Source organism: Rhinoderma darwinii, chromosome 3 (assembly GCF_050947455.1).
Source record: "Rhinoderma darwinii isolate aRhiDar2 chromosome 3, aRhiDar2.hap1, whole genome shotgun sequence".
Taxonomy (NCBI): domain Eukaryota; kingdom Metazoa; phylum Chordata; class Amphibia; order Anura; family Rhinodermatidae; genus Rhinoderma; species Rhinoderma darwinii.
The window spans coordinates 4097682-4122617 of NC_134689.1; the positions used below are offsets into that span (position 1 = coordinate 4097682).

Below are 24936 nucleotides of genomic sequence, written 5' to 3' on the forward strand. Positions count from 1 at the left end.
GGTATCGAAGTCCAAATTCTGGTATCGTGACAACCCTAGTATCTAATCTTATGTGTGATACTACCTGCTGTATCTAATAACGTGTGGTACTGTATGCTGAGCCACTGTATCTAATCTTATCATGCGTGATACTGCCTGCTTAACTGGTGTATCTAAGGCTACATTCAGACGAGCGTGGGCAACCTCGGATGTGAAAAACAGCAGTTTCATGCGTTATCACGGATCCCTTATAGACTAGAGTCCATAGGGAGATAAGTGAAACGCAAGAATATAGGACATGTCCTATCACTTTGCGGCTCCTTCACACGCTGCGTTGAAACGGTCGTCACACTGTCGTATACGCTCATCTGAATGAGCCCTAAGGGTCTTAATACACGGCCCAACGAGCGCCGATTAACGAGACAGCTTGTTGATCGGCGCTCGTTTGCTCCCTTCACAAAGAGCTATGTATGCGGACGAGTGATTGTTACTACGATCGCTCGTCTCCATACATTTCTATCATGTCGGTGGCGCGTCTCCCTTTTTACACACCAAGACCTGCTGCTGACAACGATAATACTTTCGGCTACATAAATGATACAAACAGCCGATGAACGCTCGTTTGCCCGTGAAAGGGCCTTAATACTATCATGTGTGACAAGAGAACAGGAGCTCTATTCCTGGGGTGGGGGGGGGGGGGGGGGGGGTGGGCAGTCACCCAGCTTTCCCAGAAACAGATATGCATTTGGCATATATATAGGATGGCAAGCAGTGTGTTCAGTACGCTGGCTCGGAGCCTTTATAGTAGTGCCCGGGTTGTACAGCTCCCTAGGCCTGCTATCCGTAGTATCTGGGCCCCATACAGACAAATAGTTGGGGCCCCTCGGGCTCTCCTCCTCTGCCTTAGACCCCATTGTTTTCTAATCAGCTGTAATTTTCTAAACTACATTGAATTCTTAACAGTTGCTATGGGCAACAGGGTCACCTGACAACTGAGGCCTAGTATGTCAGCACATCCACTGCTCTCGTCAATAAACTTTATTTATACTGACGTCGGAGCCTCTTTTAATATTTGCTTTCTATTTTCCTTCCTCGAAGGGTTGGGGGTGTCGGGCCGCGTCATTAACGATCTCTTCTCCTTCGTACTTAGGGTGAAGCTTTGGGCGGAAGTGTTTGGCAGTGAAATGTATGCAGTCGTCGCCAAATACTCTGGGTCCCTCCTCTTACAAAAGGTAGGTGAAGTATGGCTGCCACCTCCTATTATACCAATCACGATAACCGTATATATTAAGCCGTGGATGAAATGTGTCCGCAATATCGCTGCCGTTACATGTGAGCGGTGGAGGGATCGAGTTCCTTGCAAATCCTTTTGCAGACGTGGGAGATTTTATCAATAGGAATTTGCAATTCGGCGCAAATTTTGCGTACGCCATTTTGTTAAACGTGACATCGTTTGCACCCAATTGAACGTCTCCCTTTCTCTCTGTATAGGGTCCTTACAACACACTTGATATCTGCGCCCCAAGGTGTGACTTGTTTTCATCCCACGTCAGAGACCAGCGTTGTACCCGGGTATAACGCAGGGATGTGCCCCACATTCGCCGGACGGCGCTGATCATGTGTCACGGTATTAAGTGGGTCATATGACCTCTATGAGGACAGCTAGCCAGGCCGGATTAAGAAGAACCAGGGCTGGGATTAGTGTGACACACGTGCCATGAGCAGCAGTATTGTCATAGTGTGCCAGGGGGCAAAATACGGGCGATTAATAATATAAATATGTGACCCGGAGACGGTCACATGGGAGGGGAGACACAAATCCTGCGCTGGCGTGTTCATAGCGGAGTCGAGATTTGCAGCTGCTGATTTCTCGGTATGTGATTAGATGCTGAATGCTTCTCCCCGCGATACGTGAGGATTAGCGTCTGCTGTTTCATGACATCTCTGCTAAGTCATTCTGTTCCTAAGAAAGCTGGGTGACGACCTATGGCATTGCCTCCAGTCTCGCAAGCATTAGGAGTTCAGTAAAATGCATAATGGCAAAACTAAACAAATTAGCCATTCAGAATGCCTTCAAAGTTGGGCAACAATATTCATTGGAGCTGTTATGACCGCCATATTAGTTGTCACCCAGCTTTCCCGGAAACCGATCTAAAGTGAGAACTTATATGGCCACCATATATGATTTTAAGCTCGCTTACTTGGTAGTTATGCTGCAAAATGGGAGCAGGGGATTGCAAAGCTAGGCAAATTTGCCTTTCGGGACTCTGGGAAAGCTGGGTGACAAAATTAGTGAGAACTGTAATGGCGGCCGTATAGGTCGTGTCACTGCTTTCCAAAAATATAGATAAAGCTCTGTGACAGCTTATATGACCACCATTAGGATCCCATAAGTTTTTTGGTTTTTTTTCAACCTGATTTCCTAGTCTCTGAATGGCATGTCTACTTAGTTACGCTGCAAAAAAAGAGCAGGGAAATATATATCAGGCGAATTTCCAGATTTCGAGAAAGCTGGATGACACTGGTGGAGCGGTAGTGGCAGATGTATTAGCCGTTACCCAGCTTTCCCAGAAACTGATATGACTACAAAACATATGAATAGAATTGGTGACAACCTGACAGATGAGGACGACTCGAGGATTCATAATCTTAATGCGTCCTACTCTGTGTATGTCGCCTGTGATTATTACTCTCTGCTTGGGATAAATCCTGCCTGTCTTCAATGAAAGGGTTAATCATTTGTTCTCATATATAGTCCTATACGCTGGGGGGGGGGGGGGTGCGGGTTGTGTGTGCTGTTATCTCTATTACGGGGGATTAATAGGTCACTAGTGGATCACATAATCTGACAGGCCGTGATCTCCACGTGCGTCCTGCCGAGTGCTTTCCCATAAGCCTCTGCTGATCCATCCAACGAGCAGGAAATCTGCCCTCACTAATGATGGGAGTTGTGCTTCTGTGTACTGCACGGCTGTGTATAGCCTTCCTCCATATTATATCTATCTGCACCAAGATGGCGCCGAAATTAAAGGGGTTGTGGGTAATCACAAAAAATAATATTAACTACTGTTGTAAATTTAAAGGGCTACTATTAACTCCAACCCCTCCGTCATGCCCCATGATGGAGCATAGATTCCATATCCTCTATGCTATGGGTGTAGCTTTCTCCATTGCTCATTGTCGCCCCAGCTGAGATGTGTACAAGGTGGAGATAATGACTGTTTATAACACACTTCTGCCTTACAGGGGGTTGTCACGATTTCAAGACCATTTACCAGTTGTGACAAACTAAGTAGAATATTATTACTTCACCACAACCAATTATTATAATATATTCCTGTACATTGGGTTACTACTATAATACTGCCTCCTATATACAAGAATATAACTACTATAATACTGCCTCCTATATACAAGAATATAACTGCTATAATACTGCCTCCTATATACAAGAATATAACTACTATAATACTGCCACCTATATACAAGAAAATAACTACTATAATACTGCTCCTATATACAAGAATATAATTACTATAATACTGCTCCCTATATACAAGAATATAACTACTATAATACTGCCCACTATATACAAGAATATTACTACTATAATACTGCCCCCTATGTACAAGAATATAACTACTATAATACTGCTCCTATATACAAGAATATAACTACTATAATACTGCCTCCTATATACAAGAATATAACTACTATAATACTGCCTCCTATATACAAGAATATAACTGCTATAATACTGCCTCCTATATACAAGAATATAACTACTATAATACTGCCACCTATATACAAGAAAATAACTACTATAATACTGCTCCTATATACAAGAATATAACTGCTATAATACTGCCCTCCATATACAAGAATATAACTACTATATTACTGCCCCCTATATACAAGACTATAACTACTATAATACTGCTCCTATATACAAGAATATAACTACAATAATACTGCCCCTATATACAAGAATATAACTACTATAATACTGCTCCTATATACAAGAATATAACTACTATAATACTGCCTCCTATATACAAGAATATAACTACTATAATACTGCCCCCTATGTAGAAAGAATATAACTACTATAATACTGCCCCCTATATACAAGAATATAACTACTATAATACTGCCCCTATATACAAGAATATAACTACTATAATACTGCTCCTATATACAAGAATATAACTACTATAATACTGCTCCTATATACAAGAATATAACTACTATAATACTGCTCCTATATACAAGAATATAACTACTATAATACTGCCCCCTATATACAAGAATATAACTACTATAATACTGCCCCCTATATACAAGAATATAACTACTATAATACTGCCCCCAATATACAAGAATAGAACTACTATAATACTGCCCCCTATATACAAGAATATAACTACTATAATACTGCCCCCTATATACAAGACTATAACTACTATAATACTGCTCCTATATACAAGAATATAACTACAATAATACTGCCCCTATATACAAGAATATAACTACTATAATACTGCTCCTATATACAAGAATATAACTACTATAATACTGCCTCCTATATACAAGAATATAACTACTATAATACTGCCCCCTATGTAGAAAGAATATAACTACTATAATACTGCCCCCTATATACAAGAATATAACTACTATAATACTGCCCCTATATACAAGAATATAACTACTATAATACTGCTCCTATATACAAGAATATAACTACTATAATACTGCTCCTATATACAAGAATATAACTACTATAATACTGCTCCTATATACAAGAATATAACTACTATAATACTGCCCCCTATATACAAGAATATAACTACTATAATACTGCCCCCTATATACAAGAATATAACTACTATAATACTGCCCCCAATATACAAGAATAGAACTACTATAATACTGCCCCCTATATACAAGAATATAACTACTATAATACTGCTTCCTATATACAAGAATATAACTACTATAATACTGCCTCCTATATACAAGAATATAACTACTATAATACTGCCCCTATATACAAGAATATAACTACTATAATACTGCCCCTATATACAAGAATATAACTACTATAATACTGCCCCTATATACAAGAATATAACTACTATAATACTGCCTCCTATATACAAGAATATAGCTACTATAATACAGCCCCCTATATACAAGAATATAACTACTATAAGGCCTCATTTACATGAACGTGATATACGTCCGTGCGACGCGCGTGCTTTTCACGCGGGTCGCACGGACCTATACAAGTCTATGGGGGCATGCAGACGGTCCGTGAGTTTTTGCTCAGCGTGAGTGCGCTGAAAAAAACTCACGACATGTTCTACAAATTCTGTGTTTTTCGCGCATCACGCACCCATTGAAGTCAATGGGTGCGTGAAAACCACGAAGGTCGCACGGAAGCACTACCGTGCGAACTGCGTGATTCGCGCAAGAGCTGTCAAACTGAATGTAAACAGAAAAGCACCACGTGCTTTTCTGTTTACAAACATCCGAACGGAGTGTCTTAGACATGAGCGAACCGAACTTTACCGTGTTCGGCCGAACTCGTTTTGACCGAACCCGGCAGGAGACAGTCACTGTGCAGGGTGCTGAAAGAGTTAAACTGGTTCAGCACCCTGGACAGTGACTTCCGATTCCAATATACGTGAACGTGTAAAAAAAAAAAAAAAAAGTTCTGACTTACCGATAACTCCCGCCTTCTTGCTCCAGTCTGACCTCCCGGGATGACAATTCAGTCCAAGTGACAGCTGCAGCCAATCACAAGCCAAGCACAGGCTGCAGCGGTCACATGGACTGCGGCGTCATCCAGGGAGGTGGGGCCAGATGTCAAGAGAGGCGCGTCACCAAGGACGCGTCACCAAGGACGCGTCACCAAGGCAACGGCCGGGAAGTTCTCGGTAAGTACGAACCTCTTTTTTTTTTTTAAACAGGTTACTCGATATGGTGATCGGAATGCACTGTCGAGGGTGCTGAAAGAGTTACTGCCGATCAGTTAACTCTTTCAGCACCATGGACAGTGACTGACGTCGACTAGCCTCATCTCTATGATGGCGGCTGCGCGAAAATCACGCAGCCGCGCATCATACACGGATGACACACGGAGCTGTCAAGTGCCTTTTGCGCGCGCAAAACGCTGCGTTTTTTGCGCGCGCAAAACGCACACGCTCGTGTAAATCAGGCCTAATACTGCCCCTATATACAGGAATATTACTATAATACTGCTCCCTATATACAAGAATATAACTACTATAATACTGCCCCTATATACAAGAATATAACTACTATAGTACTGCCCCCTATATACAAGAATATAACTACTATAATACTGCCTCCTATATACAAGAATATAACTACTATAATACTGCCTCCTATATACAAGAATATAACTACTATAATACTGCCCCCTATATACAAGAATATAACTACTATAATACTGCCCCTATGTACAAGAATATAACTACTATAATACTGCCCGTATGTACAAGAATATAACTACTATAATACTGCCCCTATATACAAGAATATAACTACTATAATACTGCCCCCTATATACAAGAATATAACTACTATAATACTGCCCCTATGTACAAGAATATAACTACTATAATACTGCCCGTATGTACAAGAATATAACTACTATAATACTGCCCCTATGTACAAGAATATAACTACTATAATACTGCCCGTATGTACAAGAATATAACTACTATAATACTGCCCCTATATACAAGAATATAACTACTATAATACTGCTCCTATATACAAGAATATAACTACTATAATACTGCTCCTATATACAAGAATATAACTACTATAATACTGCTCCTATATACAAGAATATAACTACTATAATACTGCCCCCTATATACAAGAATATAACTACTATAATACTGCCCCCTATATACAAGAATATAACTACTATAATACTGCCCCCAATATACAAGAATAGAACTACTATAATACTGCCCCTGTCTACAAGAATATAACTACTATAATACTGCTTCCTATATACAAGAATATAACTACTATAATACTGCCTCCTATATACAAGAATATAACTACTATAATACTGCCCCTATATACAAGAATATAACTACTATAATACTGCCCCTATATACAAGAATATAACTACTATAGTACTGCCCCCTATATACAAGAATATAACTACTATAATACTGCCTCCTATATACAAGAATATAACTACTATAATACTGCCTCCTATATACAAGAATATAACTACTATAATACTGCCCCCTATATACAAGAATATAACTACTATAATACTGCCCCTATGTACAAGAATATAACTACTATAATACTGCCCGTATGTACAAGAATATAACTACTATAATACTGCCCCTATGTACAAGAATATAACTACTATAATACTGCCCGTATGTACAAGAATATAACTACTATAATACTGCCCCTATGTACAAGAATATAACTACTATAATACTGCCCGTATGTACAAGAATATAACTACTATAATACTGCCCCTATATACAAGAATATAACTACTATAATACTGCTCCTATATACAAGAATATAACTACTATAATACTATACCCTATATACAAGAATATAACTACTATAATACTGCCCCCTATATACAAGTATATAACTACTATAATATTGCCCCTATATACAAGTATATAACTACTATAATATTGCCCCTATATACAGGAATATAACTACTATAATACTGCCCCAATTACAAGAATATAACTACTATAACACTGCCCCTATATACAAGAATATAACTACTATAATACTGACCCCTATATACAAGAATGTAACTACTATAATACTGCCCCTATATACAAGAATATAACTACTATAATACTGCCCCCTATATACAAGAATATAACTACTATAAAACTGCTCGTATATACAAGAATATAACTACTATAATACTGCTCCTATATACAAGAATATAACTACTATAATACTGCCCCCTATATACAAGAATATAACTACTATAATACTGACCCCTATATACAAGAATATACCTACTATAATACTGCCCCGAATATAACTACTATAAAACTGCTCGTATATACAAGAATATAACTACTATAAAACTGCTCCTATATACAAGAATATAACTACTATAATACTGCCCCCTATATACAAGAATATAACTACTATAACACTGCCCCTATATACAAGAATATAACTACTATAATACTGACCCCTATATACAAGAATATAACTACTATAATACTGCTCCTATATACAAGAATATAACTACTATAATACTGACCCCTATATACAAGAATATAACTACTATAATACTGACCCCTATATACAAGAATATAACTACTATAATACTGCTCCTATATACAAGAATATAACTACTATAATCCTGCCCCCTATATACAAGAATATAACTACTATAATACTGCCACTATATACAAGAATATAACTATTATAATACTGCTCCCTATATACAAGAATATAACTACTATAATACTGCCCCCTATATACAAGAATATAACTACTATAATACTGCCCCGAATATAACTACTATAATACTGCCCCTATATACAAGAATATAACGACTATAATACTGACCCCTATATACAAGAATATAACTACTATAATACTGCCACTATATACAAGAATATAACTATTATAATACTGCTCCCTATATACAAGAATATAGCTACTATAATACTGCCCCCTATATACAAGAATATAACTACTATAATACTGCCCCCTATATACAAGAATATAACTACTATAATACTGCCCCTATATACAAGAATATAACTACTATAATACTGCTCCTATATACAAGAATATAACTACTATAATACTGCCCCTATATACAAGAATATAACTACTATAATACTGCCCTCTATATACAAGAATATAACTACTATAATACTGCCCCTTATATACAAGAATATAACTACTATAATACTGCCCCTATATACAAGAATATAACTACTATAATACTGCCCCTATATACAAGACTATAACTACTATAATACTGCTCCTATATACAAGAATATAACTACTATAATACTACCCCCTATATACAAGAATATAACTACTATAATACTGCCTCCATATACAAGAATATAACTACTATAATACTGCCTCCTATATACAAGAATATAACTACTATAATACTGCCTCCTATATACAAGAATATAACTACTATAATACTGCTCCTATATATAAGAATATAACTACTATAATACTGCCCCTATATACAAGAATATAACTACTATAATATTGCCCCCTGTATACAAGAATATAACTACTATAATACTGCCCCCTATATACAAGAATATAACTACTATAATACTGCTCCTATATACAAGAATAGAACTACTATAATACTGCCTCCTATATACAAGAATATAACTACTATAATACTGCCCCTATATACAAGAATATAATTACTATAATACTGCCCCCTATATACAGGAATATAACTACTATAATACTGCCCCCATATACAAGCATATAACTACTATAATACTGCCCCCTATATACAAGAATATAACTACTATAATACTGCCCCCTATATACAAGAATATAACTACTATAATACTGCCCCTATATACAAGAATAGAACTACTATAATGCTGCCCCCTATATACAAGAATATAACTACTATAATACTGCTCCTATATACAGGAATATAACTACTATAATACCGCCTCTATATACAAGAATATAACTAGTATAATACTGCCCTCTATATACAAGAATAGAACTACTATAATACTGCCTCCTATATACAAGAATATAACTACTATAATACTGCCCCTATATACAAGAATATAATTACTATAATACTGCCCCCTATATACAAGAATATAACTACTATAATACTGCCCCCATATACAAGAATATAACTACTATAATACTGCCTCCTATATACAAGAATATAACTACTATAATACTGCCCCCTATATACAAGAATATAACTACTATAATACTGCCCCCATACACAAGAATATAACTACTATAATACTGCCTCCATATACAAGACTATAACTACTATAATACTGCTCCCTATATACAAGAATATAACTACTGTAATACTGCCCCCTATATACAAGAATATAACTACTATAATACTGCCCCTATGTACAAGAATATAACTACTATAATACTGCTCCTATATACAAGAATATAATTACTATAATACTGCCCCTATATACAAGAATATAACTACTATAATACTGCCCCTATATACAAGAATATAACTACTATAATACTGCTCCTATATACAAGAATATAACTACTATAATACTGCCCCCTATATACAAGAATATAACTACTATAATACTGTCTCCTATATACAAGAATATAACTACTATAATACTGCTCCTATATACAGGAATATAACTACTATAATACTGCTCCTATATACAGGAATATAACTACTATAATACTGCTCCTATATACAAGACTATAACTATTATAATACTGCTCCTATATACAAGAATATAACTACTATAATACTGCCCCTACATACAAGACTATATATAACTGCTATAATACTAATAAATATGGACTTAAACAGGTAGGAGTATTCTGAAATCTTCCTGGAATACTCCGCTAGGAGTTGTAGTTTCATGGCTCTGCTCTTGTTCCTGGCAGAAATACAAGGATGTAGAACCCACGCTGAGCATTGAGGAGGTGGACGGAATAGAACTGGTCCGGAAGTTCTCGGAGGAGATGGAGAGCATGCTGCGGAGGAAGGTGGAGGCTGTAGAGGTAATAATATAAACACTTTTTCCTCTCTAGCTCCAGGGAGATCCTGGTCACGTTCTCCTCTCTTGCTCATGTCAAGCAAAATGTCATTAATGTATCACCGATGAGATCCTGCAGATGCCATATTATCAAATGTTCTAGATTATAGGACGGATATCAGGATGGGTAGAAATCCTTCAGGAATGATACAGCCCCATATTAACTACAATTGATGTCCTGCTTTGGTATTCTGCTGCCTGCAGCCTCCTCGTACGTCGCTGCGAGGTTCTGGATAATCAGGCCGTTCCATTAAGAGACCAGCACTGAACTATTGAAATCTTCAAAAAAATTTTTATTGGATATCAGAATAATAGAATTTCACTAGTCTTGAATTACAGAATGTTTTATACTATGTTACATCCGGAGCTGCATTCACAATTCTGGAATTTTGAGCTGAAACCTCACTGCATCCCCTGGTGACTCCGTGTCTGCATAGTCACAATTCTGCTGATTGCCGGTTAGACCTCAGATTACAGGAATACTTTTCTGCCCTCTGACGGTGGTGCTTGGCGGTATCCTAAATTGTATCTGTCAGGAATTTGATTTGACAGATGTTTAAAATCACTCTTTTTACTTCTCTCTAGGGACTGGTGGAGGCTGCAGAAGAAGCTGATTTGAAACACGAGTTTAATTCATCCCTGGTGGTGAGTATCGGAGTGGATCTTGCCTGATGTTACTTCCTGTCGGCCATATTAACACTCTATAAGACTAAATTCTCTGTCACCTGGTCATCCAAAAGCTCCTACCCCCTCCTCTTTACTCAGCAGAAACGCCCTGCTGCTTCACTATCTGGAAGGGAGAACAGGGTCTACAGTAGATATTAGAGGACTCCGGTGCTCATGCAAGACCACCCTGGGACCACCACCCAGCAGCTACCATTTAGCTCTATAAATAGGGATGACTTAAGTCACTGTACAGAGAGTTGGTGACCAATGTGACTACTACGGAGTGTGTGTGGTCTCTATGCAGCAGCATTGTGAACAGTTCTGTGTCCAGACTGGGAATGAAGCAGCTCTCTTTGCTTTCTTCCAGTAGGAAGTTCCAGCAGGACGTCAAGCAACAGTCAGCAACTGAATGGCATCCAACCAATCAGCTGCATGTAACTTAACTCATGTCTCTATAGCTGCAGAAACAGCCGGGCTAGTCATCGCCTCCCACACTAAATAAGCGTAGGTAATGACATATAGTTGGCAATCACTTCCGTACTCCGAAGGAAAGTTGTGGTTTTGATGGTCAGGGAGCAACCCTTCCTTATATTCTATCAAAAAGTATTTACTGTGCACCAAAAAAAAGATCAATTTGGTTTCTCTTTCACTATATAGGTCAGGTCAGATTGTAAGCAAAACCCAAGTAAGAGGAGAAGCTAGCTACTTCCTGCCTCACTGATTAAACACTTCACAGCAGATCTATGCATAGTTAGAGGGATGGGAGGGTTCTCTCTCTATCAAAAAGGAATTTACGGTGCACAAGAAAGGGAAAATTTTGTTTCCCTTTTTAATATAAAAATCAGATTGTAAGCAAAACCCAAGTAGGAGGAGAAGCTAGCTACTGACTTAAGAATTCACAGCATCTTGATGCATAGTTAGTGGCGTGGGAGGGTTCCCTCACTTTGATCAACTGCCAGGGATAGCTGAGAGAGGGAGGAGGAGACACCTTGAGGATTGAGTGACCGATAAATAAGATTTACATGACTGACAATGGTATTGGTCAGACAGCTACTTCCTGTCTCAAAAATTGAAGCTTGGTGCACAAACAGCTGAACTTACAAGACACAGACTTCACATAAGGAGTCCGGAGCACTGTAACATTATCAATCTTTGCTGGAGTTGCCCCTTTAAAAAGCTGAGTGTATGTGACCGTTACCTCAGTCTGCCTGATCGGTGTCTTTACCTAATGATTTGTGGATAACGAGTCTTCTCTCCCCTTTGCAGTTTGAGTACTATAATTCTGTGAGGATTAACGAGAAAGATGAGAATGATAATTATTTGGAGCTGGGGAATGAATTCATTCTTGAAAATAACGAGCACTTTAATAATCTCAAGGTGAATACAACCCTCAGTAACATCCAGCTGCCTACTAATGTCTATAACAAAGGTGAGTGATGCTGCCCTCTACAGGAAGGGAGGGGAACTGCTTGCAAGTACCCGTTGCTCAATAGTACCCTCTATTGGGCAAATCGTAGCATAACAGGGGTATATTGAGTACACACTGGGTTTAACAGCTTTAACTTTTTTTTTTTTTGCTAGGCTATTCAAGTGTTTGTTTTTTTGCGTCTTTTTCTGAAACGGTAGAAGCTTAGTTTATATTTAATAACCTCTTCACAATGCATTGTGGGGGAAGTGTTATATTTCTTTAAACACTACATCTCCCACAATGCAACACAGCCGAGCATGCACTTCACAGATTTTGGACCAGCCAAGGGATGTGAGTCCCTATAGCCTGTTACCTAACAGAAAAACCAGCAGAATTCCTAATGCAGCTCTGGATGTGACTGGAGTATGCCCCATGATGTATTTAGCAAAATTGATGTGCGTAGCAAATTTATCTAATGTTACGTTCGGATTAAAACTATAGTTTTTTGTATAAACATTGATACATTGGAGAACCCATCGTAATGCTTGATATTCTCAAATGTCCCACCTTCAGATCCAGATATCCTTAATGGGGTGTACATGTCCGAAGCGTTAAACCCTGTGTTCGTGGATAACTTTCATAGGGACCCCACGCTCACCTGGCAGTATTTCGGCAGCTCCACTGGATTCTTCCGACTGTATCCAGGTAATGAGGAAATATTGGGGGGAAAATTTGGCTATATTGTCCGATTACGTTGGGCGTCCATACCATAGAAGAAGCCCATGCAGCTATGGAGTCCATGAGAAGAGGAGGCCAAGTGCAGCCTGGACCCTTCCTACTTTCCTATTGACTATGTGAACCTGCACAGGACTCCCCCTCTACATAGTCACCGCAAATAAGTGAGGGGGGGGGGGGGGAAATACCCAGAGGGTCATATGGCCGGTCTTCAGGGACGGGAAGGGGCTTAGAGAGGGAATCGTGTAGACCTGTATGAACACCCCAGTGAAGGTCCTCATTCATTCTATAGACAACTTCCCATGTCCCAACATCGGGGGGCGACATTTCAGAAAAAATACATGTTATGAGTGCAGCAATAATTGTTACTCCAAGTGATGGTGAAATTTCCAAATGGAACTTGTTTTCTATTCCCTACAGAACTGAGTGACTAATATCAGTATTTCCTACAATTGTAACAAATCCTTCGCTGCGAGAAGTATTATTTCAGGTTTTCAGTAAATAAGAATGTTCCCATTCACTGACAGCAAGCAGACCTCTTAAATTGTGGGGGATTGAAACAAGAAGTCTGAGAATAAATTTTTATACACTAGTTGAGCTTTTCGACTACTTCTAGGCCTTGTTCACATATATATCGTGGCATCCGACGCTGGGCCCCATCCGTCGTATGACCGATCCCAACGACAAGTGACAGACCCTTGATGGTCTATTGACCCTAATGGGGTCGGTTGTGGTCTTCGTCAATGCATGCAGCGCTGCCAGACAGCTGACCGACATATGTGAACAGAGCCTGACCTGCTCTCCAATGTATTTTAGGAATAAAATGGGTCCCAGATGAAAATGGGGTGATCTCCTTTGACTGCAGAAATCGTGGATGGTGAGTGTGACTGTTTTGGTTTTGTGTTTCCCAGAAATGTCGGCTCTGTGGCCCCTCTCAATAAATCTATTAAACTGGAGTTTGGACTGACGGTGTCGTAACGTCAGGGGTACAACCATTACTGAAAATAAGGAAACATTCAGCCCCAACTTTACTTATAAACTGTGTTTCCGGTTTCCCCTGGCTGTAAATGGTGGGAGTTGTAGTCTTCCGTGGCCCTTGCAGCTGACTGTATCACAAACCCCTTCTGTAATTGAAGGTACATCCAGGCAGCTACTTCTCCGAAGGACATTGTGATTGTGGCGGACATCAGCGGCAGCATGAAGGGTCTAAGGATGACCATCGCCAAACACACGATTAACACCTTGCTGGACACGCTGGGAGAGAACGACTTTGTCAACATTATCGCTGTAAGTCTTTTCCAGTCCATATTTCTCCCGTGAATCGAAACATATTTAAAAAAAAAATAATGAAGTAATTGTGATTAAAAATGTCCTTTTGGTTTTATGTATACAGTCTTGTTTCCATGGTAACAGACGACAAACAAGTCCTGTGTAGTCTGATCCTGCAGTTATACTCTCATCTCCCTCTTACATCCTGCTCGTCTATCAAATGCATGTTCAGAAGAGGTAGGGTCCAGATAGAAGGGAGTATGGCTTGAGGATCAGACTACACAGGGTTTGCGTGTTGTCTGTTGCCATGGAGACACAGATCTGCATAGGAGCTGTAGAAATAAAAATGTTTCATCAAAATTGCTTTTCATTTTGGATGCATTGAGGCGATAAGAATCAAATTGGTTGTGTAGGTTGAAATGGGCCCTGTTGGGGTTCAGAGACCAAGTCCAACCCCAGCTTAAGTGCAGTCAGAGGAGCAGATCATTGGGCGATCACAGCTTAATGAGCTGGTCATTTTGTGTTCCCTTTTGTGGATCCAGTTTATTGGTTGGTATTGTATCCTGTTATAGAGATTGCAGATCTGTGCCACGTTCTCATGGCAGGTTTACTAGTAATTTAGTGTTTTTTGTTTTTTTAACCAGTACAACGACTACGTCCATTACATTGAGCCGTGTTTCAAGGGGATTTTGGTGCAGGCAGACAGAGATAATAGGGAGGTAAGTCACTGCTGAGTCTTCTGGTTTTAATTTTATTAAAGGCCATATCCACCTTCTCATCAACTTTAAAAATAAAGCAACTTTTCTAATAGTCTTTACTAAATATCTCCTACTGTTTTGTGTCTACGGATACTATGTAGACCTATGTGTCTCCGTGGTAACAGACTACAAACCCTGTGTAGTCTGATTCTGCAGTCATAGGCCCTTCCAAATATTCCCTACTTTTGTTACCTACCAAATGTGTGTTCGTAAGAAGGGATAGATAAGGTTGTGACTGCTGGATCAGACTACACAAAGTTTGTTGGTAGTCTGTTCCCATGGAGACACATAGGTCAGAATAGAAGCTGTACACACAAAATGGTAGAAAATATTTAATGACAAATATATACGAAGTTGCTTCATTTTGTGTTTATAACTGTACTGGAGCAATAGCAAATGGAAAATGAAACTTTGATCACATTTAAGAAGTAGTGAAAAAAATAGTATAAAAAAAAATATAGAAACTTGAATTTGACGCATTGTAAAAGTTACCAAGAATGAAAATGCCTCAATCAAAAATGGTCCAAGCACCTTGAAAGCTCCAGAACTCGTAGTACTTCCCTCTGTGTTCATGAGTCTGCCAGCTACCAGTACATCACCGCTTTCATTCCGTTCTCTCCCTTGTTTGCAGCATTTCAAGCAACTGGTAGACGAACTACAGGCCAAAGGTGTGGGGAACGTCAACATAGCACTTATTGAGGCATTTAAAATCCTGAAGGAGGTACTGTACACCCATAGAGGCGTCTAAGCAGAACTGGGCAGAAAACATCACAAAACTTCCCTTTATTTTCTTACGTTGCTATAAAACTTTTTGTTTCAAGATGTTTTCTTACCATAGAAGGTGATCGATGGGATATGCCGCCATTACCCCACCGATCCTCAAAATAAAGGAGCAGTTTTGTTAATTAAAGAGAAACGTTTTCCCCCTTTAAGAAGCAGTTGCTGTAGTTATTTGTGATATGACAGGCCGCATAATGAAATGCCCCTGTATTCTTCTGTGTTCTTGTAGTTCCGAGAGGCTGGTCAAGGTGGGCTTTGTAACCAGGCGATCATGCTGATAACCGATGGAGCTGTGGAAGATTACGAGCCGGTGTTTGAGAAATACAATTGGCCTGATAAGAAGGTAGACTCTGAATTTACTGGAATTTTAGTTTTATTTTATTTAATTTGCCATTAATTTTCTATATGGCTTGTTAATCACATATAACTTTCGTGGACTGTGAGGTCTTCCTGAGGTGATTCTCTAAATCCGTAACATGATTGACTAAGCTTGTCTTAATAGGAACTGGAATTCAGATCAAAGTCAGATTCAAAACTAAAATGGGTTTACTAGGGGGTGATTTTCATGCCCATTGCGGTGCCAACTTTTCTGATCTCCGTTTATTTCTACTGTATGACTATGTAATTAGACCTAGTCTTTCCTGAGATGTTTCCTCTGTACTGTGTACTGCTCCATAATTTTGTACATAATTATTTTTTTTTTTTTTCTAGGTCCGAATATTTACGTACCTTATTGGGAGGGAGGTGACGTTCGCGCAGAATGTGAAAGGGATCGCATGTAACAACAAAGGTATCAGACATTGATAGATGGATCTTCTTTATGTATATGGTATTGAAGACCAATTTCCTTTTTTTTTTTTTTTTGGGGGTGTTTTTTCTGTTTCCATACAGAATGTCCATATGCGTTTTGTTTCAACTAGCTTTATTTATATTCGTCTTGCTTTTGTTCTAGGATACTATACACAGATCAGCACGCTGGCCGATGTCCAGGAGAACGTAATGGAATACCTGCATGTCCTGAGCCGGCCAATGGTTATCAACCACGACCACGATATAATCTGGACGGAGGCGTATATGGACAGTGCGGTAGGTTGATCCCTGGCTGATGAATTTCACCTACAAATGATCCCTGGGAAAGAATAAACATCTTGTATGCAGTTTGACTAAATTTCCAATTAAAATCAAGCTGCTTCATGTTATGGGGGGTGGGCCAGGGCTGTCAGTCCCATTATCACCGGTCCTTTTACAACATTGCAAGCTTAATGACCTGTCAATCACTTCCAGACTGACTCAAGGAAACTGCTGGCCCGTCACCTACCAGGCCTAGCAATAGTCAATGGACCAGTCACATGCATTGAATCTCCTCACATGACCAGATCAATCACTGATTTATCAGATCTTTCGTTTTAATTCGCTGATATTTCGTGTTCTCCTCTCGTGTGGACCCGGAATATTCCAGTGGTTCAGTTTCTTTAGTTGCACAATTGCTGCACAAATTTTGCCCTTTAGTGCAATTGTTGCAGCCTGCGGAAGTTGCATCTTTGGCGCGACTTGCAGCAGTCCAACTCTCATAGGAGCGAATAGGAACCTAGACTAGTCCTGTAACTTTTCCCATTCACTCCTATTGAACGATGACTCAAGGTAAGAGACGTTGCGACACTTGCTGGTCACATCTGCGGGTGAATTGTGGCACCATTCATTCCAATGGGTCCATGCACACGACTGGTTTCCATGGTCCGTGCATTGCCCGGGAGCCTGGACCGCAAAAATATAGGACGTGTCTTATTACGGCCGCATTTTGCGGTCCAGGCTCATTGAAATGAATGTGCGCGGCCTGCGATTTTTGGGCGGTCAGCGGATGACACTCCACGGCCGTCCGAGCCGCAAATCACAGCGGTGCACATCACCACGGTCGTGTGCGTGAGGCCTTAGGGTTGGGCCACACGTGGTGGTTTACCCCCCCCTCCCATTTGTGTGATTTCGTAATGAAATTGGCGTGTTACCTATGAAAAATGGGCAAAACGAAAATGGAGCAGTTGCCGTGACAACCAGGAAACTCAGCCGGACCCATTCACTGTTGCGGGAAACTGCCCTAGGGTCATAAATAATCCGCCAGTATTGTCACAACCCATTCACATGATTGTACGCCGGCCATATTACTGCGTCCGCTGCTGTGTCTTGTCTTCGGTTATGGGGGCACTCGTCAATTATTAGGGGTTTTTATTTAATAGAAATATATTTGTTGCATAATAACGCGTTTTGCAACTTTCTAACATGTTTCAATTCCTCACTGTTCTCAATCTCTGCTTTATGTCAGTGAATAGGAACATTCTTGTTTTATATTCAGAAGCTAAAAACCCATCCTGACCTTGTACTTCCCACAGCTGAGGGTCGGCTACAGAATCGTCTGTGAGGTAAACGCAGCAGCAGTGCAAATCTCCTGTCCTGATAGTTTGTTACAATGTATCATTGCAGGTAAAATGTATTAGTGAAGCTCACACATAATTGTCTAGACTGGATACAATTGTAACAAGCCCCCCTAGCTATGCGAAATACAAGGTCAGGATGGGTTTCCATTTACTGACCGCAAGCAGAGATCTTGGAAATGGTGAATCTAATTAAAACACAGTCCATTGGAAATTTTGCAGATCTTTTTATGATGATTAAGATCTATTTACATAAAACCGGGATTATTTTTTTTAACGGGAAGGCCGCTCGTTTATTTTGGGCAGTCGTAGTAGTAGCGCCACCCTGCTGCTAAGCGTCGCCTTCCTCACCCACCAGTATGTGTATGGTGGCAGACCGCAGCTCCAGCATAGTCGTGACTGACTAATAGAGTGTACGGTAATTTCCTCTAATCCACCATCGATGTGAGGTGATCGGTTCCGGATTATCAGATGCCGGATTAGAGGAATTTCACTGTATTCATTCATTTGTCTCATTTCTGTGTCTCGTTTCTCATTGTAATTTCGTACCATTTTTTTTCCCCCATCTGGTTCCCTTCCACCCTTCATCCCATCCTCCATCCCGTGCGACAGCTGCCACAAACCGAAGAGGTAACCGGTGCATTTGGTGTTGTGGGTGCCTCGTGTCCCAGTGGTGTTCGTGTTTGTGAAAGTGTCACCTTTTTGCTCATCGCGCACATCATTTGTCATTGTGTCATGTTGTCGTAGGAAAACACAATTCTAAACTTTGCCAAATTATTCTGTTTCTGGGAAAGCTGGGTGACCGTCAACATGGCCGTCATTGCACCTCCCTCTTGGTATGTCACTCTGCTTTTCCAGGCTCTCGAATCTGCTTATTTCCATCCTGATATGGAGCTTGAGGGCAGATTTGCCATTCTGGATTCTAGGAAAGCTGGGTGACCAACCATGCTCAGATCGGGTTTCTTCCTCCACTGTATGTTTTGGGTTACATTCTATATTCAGTGTTACGTAATATGGCGGTACAAGACGAGACGTTGTATTGTAAGATGTTCCAAGGTGCTGATGGCGGCAGATGGTGCGGCTCGCTGTAGCGGGCGGATATAGCGCATACGAGGAAGGTGACAAACACAATTAAGTCTTGATGGAAGGAGCGGATGTTTGATTATTCAGCTTCTTCTTGGACAGGCGAGCGACAGACCGGGACGGCGCACCAGTACATCTGATAGTTGCTGGGAAATCTGCAAACAGCTCAGTGGTTCTGCCCAGCAACCAGTTGGGTGATGATTTTATTGGCAGCGTTGACTTGGCACTTTGCTCCCCATCATGGGATAAAGACACACACAGAAGATCATTACTAACATAAATCAAATGTGCACAACTGCCCACGCTGACGCGTTTCATGTGGGTCTAGATTAGGATTCCCCTGGAGGAAAGAATATTCTCCCTGTGGCACCGCATATAGGTGGGTGTCTTCATATGTCCGGAGTAGTTTGAAGATATAACTCGGGTACTGCTGTAACTTTACGTGGTGGCTTTACCTCTTACTAGCAGCTGCTTGGCATTGTGCACTCGAAAATATCATGGAAACCCCAAACCACAAAGCCTCTGATGATCAGTTCTTTCGCCATAGAAAGTTTAGTGAGTCGCTCGCATAAATGAGACTTAGCTGGGAAGGATCTGCAGTACCAGACCCCCGGGACCCCCACCGATCACACGTTAAGACCGATTTTAAGGATAGGCCGTCATTCTTATATCTCGAAGTAAATCCCTTTAGTGGGTGAAAGTATTTGATATTATATTACATAAATGTATCTAGGCTAAGGATAGGAGGAAACACCTTTTATTACAAAATACGAGCTGAATCCGGCTCGGCATCCAAGTTTCGCGGCCTTGTCGTTGAATGTGGTGATCGATCTGTACTGCGGTGAAAAGCCGCTCTACAACAATACGTTTCAATTTCTCATACACCTGTGTAAGCAGGACGCGATCAGGACGGGTTGTCACCCTCTCGATGTGAATAGTAATGTTTCCATTCACAGATGCCAAGCAGAGATCTTGAAAATGGTGAAGAAATGAGACCTAGTCAGTTACCGAACTTTTTCTGATTAAAACCTTATTTTGGGAAGACTGGACGACCACTTTAAGCTTTAGGTTCCTTTTTGAGATTCTGGATTATCAGGCAAACTGGGGCCGGACTATCAGATTAGCCAAATGCCTGATTAGAGGAATGCTCTGCAGAGGATGGCGTCAGTCGTGTCCTGAGAAAGTTACACAGAAGAGGTGGCGGGGAGGCACGCCGTGACCCGGCGCCCTGCTCTGTGGCGTCCGGCGCAGATAATGTATTGATCTAATGAACGTTTTTCTGTCTGTCCGCAGCTCTTTGCTTCCCAGGCCCAGAGTCTGCTGCTCATGACAACGGTGGCCATGCCCGTGTTCAGCAAGAAAAACGAGACGGTAAGAGAGAACGAGACTGCCAGAGAGAGCACGGGACTGCTGGGACAGGGGAGACTGCCATGGAGAGAGCACGAGACTGCCAGGACAGGGGAGACTGCCAGAGAGAGAGAGAATGAGACTGCCAGAGAGAGAGCACGAGACTGCCGGGACAGGGGAGACTGCCAGAGAGAGAGAACGAGACTGCCAGAGAGAGCACGGGACTGCCGGGACAGAGGAGACTGCCAGAGAGAGCACGGGACTGCTGGGACAGGGGAGACTGCCATGGAGAGAGCACGAGACTGCCAGGACAGGGGAGACTGCCAGAGAGAGAATGAGACTGCCAGAGAGAGAGCACGAGACTGCCGGGACAGGGGAGACTGCCAGAGAGAGAGAACGAGACTGCCAGAGAGAGAGCACGAGACTGCCGGGACAGGGGAGACTGCCATGGAGAGAGAATGAGATTGCCGGGACAGGGGAGACTGCCAGAGAGAGAGAATGAGACTGCCAGAGAGAGAGCACGAGACTGCCGGGACAGGGGAGACTGCCAGAGAGAGAGAATGAGACTGCCGGGACAGGGGAGACTGCCAGAGAGAGAGAGAATGAGACTGCCGGGACAGGGGAGACTGCCAGAGAGAGAGAATGAGACTGCCAGAGAGAGAGCACGAGACTGCCGGCACAGGGGAGACTGCCAGAGAGAGAGAGAATGAGACTGCCGGGACAGGGGAGACTGCCAGAGAGAGAGAGAATGAGACTGCCGGGACAGGGGAGACTGCCGGGACAGGGGAGACTGCCAGAGAGAATGAGACTGCCAGAGAGCGAGCACGAGACTGCCGGGACAGGGGAGACTGCCAGAGAGAGAGCACGAGACTGCCGGGACAGGGGAGACTGCCAGAGAGAGAGAATGAGACTGCCGGGACAGGGGAGACTGCCAGAGAGCGAGAATGAGACTGCCGGGACAGGGGAGACTGCCAGAGAGAATGAGACTGCCGGGACAGGGGAGACTGCCAGAGAGAATGAGACTGCCAGAGAGCGAGCATGAGACTGCCGGGACAGGGGAGACTGCCAGAGAGCGAGCACGAGACTGCTGGGACAGGGGAGACTGCCAGAGAGAGAACATGAGACTGCCGGGACAGGGGAGACTGCCAGAGAGAGAGACCATGAGACTGCCGGGACAGGGGAGACTGCCAGAGAGCGAGAGAATGAGACTGCCGGGACAGGGGAGACTGCCAGAGAGCGAGCATGAGACTGCCGGGACAGGGGAGACTGCCAGAGAGAGAACATGAGACTGCCGGGACAGGGGAGACTGCCAGAGAGAGAACATGAGACTGCCGGGACAGGGGAGACTGCCAGAGAGAGAGACCATGAGACTGCCGGGACAGGGGAGACTGCCAGAGAGGGAGCACGAGACTGCCGGGACAGGGGAGACTGCAGGAGAGAGCACGAGACTGCCGGGACAGGGGAGACTGCCGGAGAGAGAGCACGAGACTGCCGGGACAGGGGAGACTGCCAGAGAGCGAAGATGAGATGAAGAGGAAATCATTGAGTCGTTCTCTTCTGTCTAAAAAAAAGGTTCTGTTCTAAGTTTTCTGTTTCTTGGAAAGCTGAGTGACCACCGCAAATGGCTTCATGTCACAGAGCTCTGAATGACAAGTGGCCTAGTCGCCCTTTTCTTCCATATCGCTGACTAGGGTGGTTGGACGTTCAGGCGCAATGGCCTCCATATTGGTTGTCACCCAACTTTCCCAGAAACAGATGTAACCGAAGACGCTCAAGGGTCCAATCAGCTGCTATCAGGAGGTTTCCACATGTATGGCCATATATTCATTTCTACAGATGACTACACCCCCATCCTCTAATGGCATCACGAAGGGGTCTCTGGGGACATTGCACTGGTTGTGACTATTCATGTGACCACTGCAAATATTAGAGACCTTTTCCTAGTAATTTATCATCTGGAACGATTTCTTCCTCTTCCCCGCAGAGATCGGAGGGGATTCTGTTGGGAGTTGTAGGATCGGACGTTCCCTTGCGTGAACTTTTGAAGTTGGCCCCCAGGTACAAGGTGAGAAATAACTGGTGAAATCCTAATACACGTCCACGCCGCCATCTAGTGGTGACTCTGTGTAATTCTACCATACAATGCTGTCTATGCTGGGACTGTGCTCGCTATATGAGGATTTTACCAGAAAAATGTAACTTGTTTATCTGTTTCTCGTCACGTCAGCTCGGAGTTCACGGTTACGCCTTTCTGAACACCAATAACGGATACATACTCTCACACCCGGACCTGCGCCCCCTGGTGAGTGATACTCATTACTTTAGCCACTTAGTAGCTGCTATAACACAATACGGCCGCTCGCATCAACTCCCGTCCCCTGTGGGGCTGAGGATAGGATTTGGGGGAGGGGGGTATGGTACAGAATTTGCAGCAGGGTCCAGGAGGTTCCAGCCAAAACTTTGTCTGGTGCTGCACTACAGCAATGCAACCACTGAGCACCGTCGCGCTGAACCTGGCTGTTTGACCCCTCAAATTCTGCGGCCGATCGTGACCGCAGCATCTGAGGTGTTGAAAAGAGGGGGACGGCCCCCTCTGACAGCTCACCCCCCCCCCCCCTGCAGTGAGATCAGGTGACGGAGGTTGTCATGGCAGCCCAGGGGCCTAATGAAGGCCTCCAGGAACGCCTTCACTCTGCTTCTGCGTACCGTTGCCTGTAAAAATGACAATATACTGCAATTCGTTAGTATCTAACGATCGCTGGTTCAAGTCCCCTAGAGGGACTGATGAAATGTGTAAAAAAAATAAATGAAAAAAAAGTGAATGTTCAAAAAAAACAAAAACTATTTTCCTGTTATAAAGTAATGTAAAAATAAAAACGTTAACAAAATTGGTATCGCTGCGTCCGTAAAACTCTGAACGATAAAAATCTAGCATTATTTAACACGCACGGTGAACGCTGTAAAAATATAAAACATTTAAGACCCCAAAATAGTTGTTTTTTTTGGTCCACTTCGCTCCCAGAAAAGTGTCATAAAAAGTGATCAAAAAATTGTGTACCAAAAAATAATACCGATAAAAACTACAGCTCGTCCCGCAAAAATTAGATCCGTCCCACCGCTCAATCGATGAAAAAATAGTTCTTGCTCTCAGAATGTGGCGACAAAAATCAATTATTTTTTTTAAAAAGTTTTTTTTTTCTTTAAAAGTAGTAAAATATAAAATAAAATCTATATAAATTTGGTATCACCGTAATCCTATTGCGCCACAGAATGAAGTTAAGTTGTTGTTTTTACCACACGGTGAAAGATGTAAAAACGAAACACAAAAAGCAATTGAGGAATCGCAGTTTCTTCCAATTTCAGCCCGCAAATATATATTTTTTTCCGTTTCCCAGTACATTATATGGCACTTTAAGTGCTACTAATAGAAACTACAACTCCTCCCGCAAAAAAAAATAAGCCCTCGCACCGCTCCATTGACGGAAAAATAAAAAAGTTATGGCTCTTGGAAGGCGGGGAGGAAAAAATAAAAAAATTTAAACCTGAAAAAATGGTTGCGACAGGAAAGAGTTAAATACATTCGGTAGGTTAGTAAGAAGTAGAGGACAGTTAGGTCATGTGACTGCAGCATCTGACTACACAGGGCCTGTTTGTAGTCTGTT

General features: G+C 41.7%; 1 protein-coding gene across 3 annotated transcripts in view; it reads left to right on the forward strand.

Moving 5' to 3' along the window:
- CACNA2D4 (calcium voltage-gated channel auxiliary subunit alpha2delta 4) overlaps positions 1–24936 on the forward strand; it is a 163690-nt gene that overhangs the window by 11422 nt on the left and 127332 nt on the right. For 2 of the 3 annotated variants that reach the window (XM_075855699.1, XM_075855701.1), the window contains exons 2-17: positions 1130–1211; positions 10651–10767; positions 11388–11447; positions 12735–12897; positions 13450–13581; positions 14428–14488; positions 14748–14898; positions 15525–15599; positions 16270–16359; positions 16648–16761; positions 17130–17208; positions 17371–17504; positions 19457–19474; positions 21221–21298; positions 23259–23339; positions 23502–23576. In XM_075855699.1, the coding sequence (XP_075711814.1) occupies positions 1130–1211; positions 10651–10767; positions 11388–11447; positions 12735–12897; positions 13450–13581; positions 14428–14488; positions 14748–14898; positions 15525–15599; positions 16270–16359; positions 16648–16761; positions 17130–17208; positions 17371–17504; positions 19457–19474; positions 21221–21298; positions 23259–23339; positions 23502–23576 (1510 nt within the window). The remainder of the gene's footprint in view (positions 1–1129; positions 1212–10650; positions 10768–11387; positions 11448–12734; positions 12898–13449; positions 13582–14427; positions 14489–14747; positions 14899–15524; positions 15600–16269; positions 16360–16647; positions 16762–17129; positions 17209–17370; positions 17505–19456; positions 19475–21220; positions 21299–23258; positions 23340–23501; positions 23577–24936) is intronic. The other variant, XM_075855700.1, reaches the window with a different exon arrangement.